The sequence below is a fragment of the Salvelinus namaycush genome, chromosome 16 (genome assembly GCF_016432855.1).
Source record: "Salvelinus namaycush isolate Seneca chromosome 16, SaNama_1.0, whole genome shotgun sequence".
Classification (NCBI taxonomy): domain Eukaryota; kingdom Metazoa; phylum Chordata; class Actinopteri; order Salmoniformes; family Salmonidae; genus Salvelinus; species Salvelinus namaycush.
The window spans coordinates 31753313-31756859 of record NC_052322.1 but is presented as its reverse complement, the minus strand read 5'-3'; the positions used below and the strand labels follow the sequence as shown (position 1 = coordinate 31756859).

Below are 3547 nucleotides of genomic sequence, written 5' to 3'. Positions count from 1 at the left end.
AGAGAGAGCACAACTCCCTATCGCTCCCTCCCTCTCTTTGCCCTGCTGAGAGCTAGGCCAAAACTACAACCTCACTCCAAAACTCCAGAATACACTCCACTCTCAGATTCATCCTCCAATATTCATCCTCTCAGCTTCCCTTTCTCTTTGATCATCCCCCCTTCCCTTCCAGAGCTCTGACATTTACTGTAGTGGGGCTGGCCTATCACACTCCCTGCGCTAGGAGTGGACTCGTCATTCACTAGCAACGTACTTAGCAACAAGACTCACTAGAGGCGAGCAAAATAGAACAGCCAAATTAGAAATCATGTATTTACAAAGGAATTGTGTTTTCAATTATTGAATATCAAATTGAATATCATTGGCTTTCATGGCGTATTGCTATGCCACTGGTCCTTGGTCTCTGGTTCCTCTGCACCTGGCTGGCTCACCTGGGTTGGACTGCATGTTGAGGTTGCTGCGGGAGGAGGAAGAAGAGGAAGAACCAGAGCCTGGGCTTGGGCCAGGCCCCTGGATCATGCTGCCCTGGGAAGAGGGTGGCACGGGGTGGCTGTAGCTCAAGGCTGAGCCGTGGGTGCTGGCCGGCAGGCTGAGGGACGTGGAGGAGGGCCCAGCCGACTGTGTCTGACCCGCATGCTGCTGCTGCTGCATGGGAGCGTGGCTGGGGCCTGACGACACACAGAGCAGTCAAAGCAGCCGGACCCTCAGGCACACGTAATGCCACCATGGCCACAGGCACCACGGAAACGCAACACATTCAGTTCATCGCTACACCACAGGAGGCTCGTGTAGGATTAAATTAAGAGGTTTGGGGTGCTGAGATTATGCAGACACTTAACGAGAGAAGAATTAGTGGAAACAAGGAGGGACAGATTGACAAGAGGAAAAAGACCTGTATGGATACATAAAGGTGCATCTCAATAGTCTAAAGTGGCTTCCTCTCCATTTTTCCATTCCGTAATGTGCAATACTATGAGAGAACTGGCCAGGTGAAAGTAAATGCCCAGCCAAATTGCATCCATTTATCCTGTCTTAAGGGATCAGTGCAGCTCTGTAGAAGATATGAAGATATTAGAATAAGAAGCCACTTTAAACTATCAATATGCACCCATAGAATGATGTCTGCAGAAATGAGAAGACTTGAGATCAGAGATGCTGCAAAGCTATAGGGGGGTGAATTGGAGGGGTAGACAGACAGACCATGCAGCAGACAGTCAGTTGAGCAGAGAAGCCAGCAGTGAGATTGTACACACGTACAGACAAAGGTGTGTGAGTGTGTGTGGATGGAGGTGTGTGTGTGTGTTCGTGTGTGTGTGTGTGGAGATGGGTCTCACCATTGCTCATCTGACTCTGCATCATGGAGGGGGGGGCAGGCCAGGTGTCATGGCATCATTGAGGTTACTCTGGGAGTGTATGGGCCCATTGCCCCCGTTCTGCCCCATCCCTCCAGGGCCCATACACCCTGTGTTAGGGGTAGGAGGCTGGCAAAAAAGAAAGAGAGGAGAGATGTAAAGTTACATCTCTCGGGAATTGTGTTACAGAAAAATAACAGCTCTAAGGGTGAGGGAGGGAGAAAGACATTAAAAGAGAGGTGTGTGGTGAGAGATAACGAGAGAGAGAAAAAATGACTAAATTGCGTAACTCCATGCAGACTTACCGCAGGTAACAGTGACTGCATGTTCTGATTAGAATCTGCTATCGTGGCCAGATAGACCAGGTTTCTGTGAAGGATCTGCTGATACCTATCAAAGCACAGAAAGACTTTAACATAATGACTATCATTAACCTGTGATATACTATCTTCATCCAAGTATACTTCTGCTTTGACTGGAAACCTGACGTTGAATTATGTTGAATTCTGTGTTGGGTAGAAATGAGCTTTTCAATCAGGAAAGTTTCCTCTCACGATCTCTACAAGCCTGAATGTTGAATAAAATACAATTTTAAAGTACTTTACCGTTTGTCCGTGCGGTTGGTACTTTTGGTTGTAGGAATGTGAGACAATATATCCACAGGAAATTATAATTACATCAACCTTTAAAGCGCTGGTAGGGCGTTCAGATTTCTATCACCTGAAGCATGTGTACAAGATAAACATACATCCACAGAAGCATGCATACTTTCTTGAACTCTCGCAACCGCTTACAAGGTTCTGCCAATTATTCAAATGATAGACAGTTCAAATGCCTTCTGTTTAATGTTTCTGTAGATGTTATGTTTGTATGTGTATGTATATCGTGTACAGTATATGTATACATATGTACAGTACCAGTCAACAGTTTGGACAAACCTACTCATTCAAGGTTTTTATTTTTAATATTTTCTACATTGTAGAATAATAGTGAAGACATCAAAACTATTAAATAACACATATTGTAACGGCAGCCTTCCCTCTCTTCACTATAAGAGAGGGTGAAACAGGGATCGGACCAACACGCAGCGTAGCCAGTGCTCAACATGTTTAATTCAACAAAAACAGTGAACACTTACAACGAACAAAATAACAAAATGTGGCAAACCGAAACAGTCCTATCTGGTGCAGAATACAAACACAGAGACAGGAAACAACCACCCACAATCCCCAACACAAAACAAGCCACCTATATATGATTCTCAATCAGGGACAACGATTGACAGCTGTCTCTGATTGAGAACCATATTAGGCTGAACACAGAAACAGACGAACTAGACACACAACATAGAATTCCCACCCAGCTCACGTCCTGACCAACACTAAACAAGCAAAACACATAAGAACTCTGGTCAGGACGTTACACATATGGAATCATGTACTAACCAAAAAAGTTTTAAACAAATCAAAATATATTTTAGATTCTTCAAAGTAGGCGCCCTTTACCTCGATGATAGCTTTGCACACTTTTGGCATTGAGCTAATAGTTTTGGCAAGTCGGGTAGGTCATCTACTTTGTGCATGACACAAGTAATTTTTCCAACAATTGTTTACAGACATATTATTTCACTTATAATTCACTGTATCACAATTCCAGTGGGTCAGAAGTTTACATACACAAAATTGACTGTGCTTTTAAACAGCTTGGAAAATTCCCCAAAATTATGTCATGGCTTTAGAAGCTTCTGATAGGCTAATTGACATCATTTGAGTCAATTGGAGGTGACCTGTGGATGTATTTCAAGGCCTACCTTCAAACTCACTGCCTCTTTGCTTGACATCATGGGAAAATCAAAAGAAATCAGCCAAGACCTCAGAAAAGAATGGTACACCTCCACAAGTCTGGTTCATCCTTGGGAGCAATTTCCAAATTCCTTAAGGTACCACGTTCATCTGTACAAACAATAGTACGCAAGTATAAACACCATAGGACCACGCAGCCGTCATACCGCTCAGGAAGGAGACGCGTTCTGTCTCCTAGAGATTCACGTACTTTGGTGCAAATCAATCCCAGAACAACAGCAAAGGACCTTGTGAAGATGCTGGAGGAAACAGGTACAAAAGTATCTATATCCACAGTAAAACGAGTCCTATATCGACATAACCTGAAAGGCCGCTCAGCAAGGAAGAAGCCAC

General features: G+C 44.1%; 1 protein-coding gene across 2 annotated transcripts in view; it reads right to left on the bottom strand.

The window, feature by feature from the left end:
• The window catches only part of LOC120060758 (calcium-responsive transactivator-like), an 11176-nt gene extending 9886 nt beyond the window's left edge, over nucleotides 1-1290 (bottom strand). Inside the window, exon 1 of one of the 2 annotated variants that reach the window (XM_039010170.1) lies at nucleotides 432-1290. In XM_039010170.1, coding sequence (XP_038866098.1) covers nucleotides 432-651 — 220 coding nt within the window. In that variant the 5' untranslated portion in view covers nucleotides 652-1290. The remainder of the gene's footprint in view (nucleotides 1-431) is intronic. The other variant, XM_039010171.1, reaches the window with a different exon arrangement.
• Nucleotides 1291-3547: the final 2257 nt, after the last annotated feature.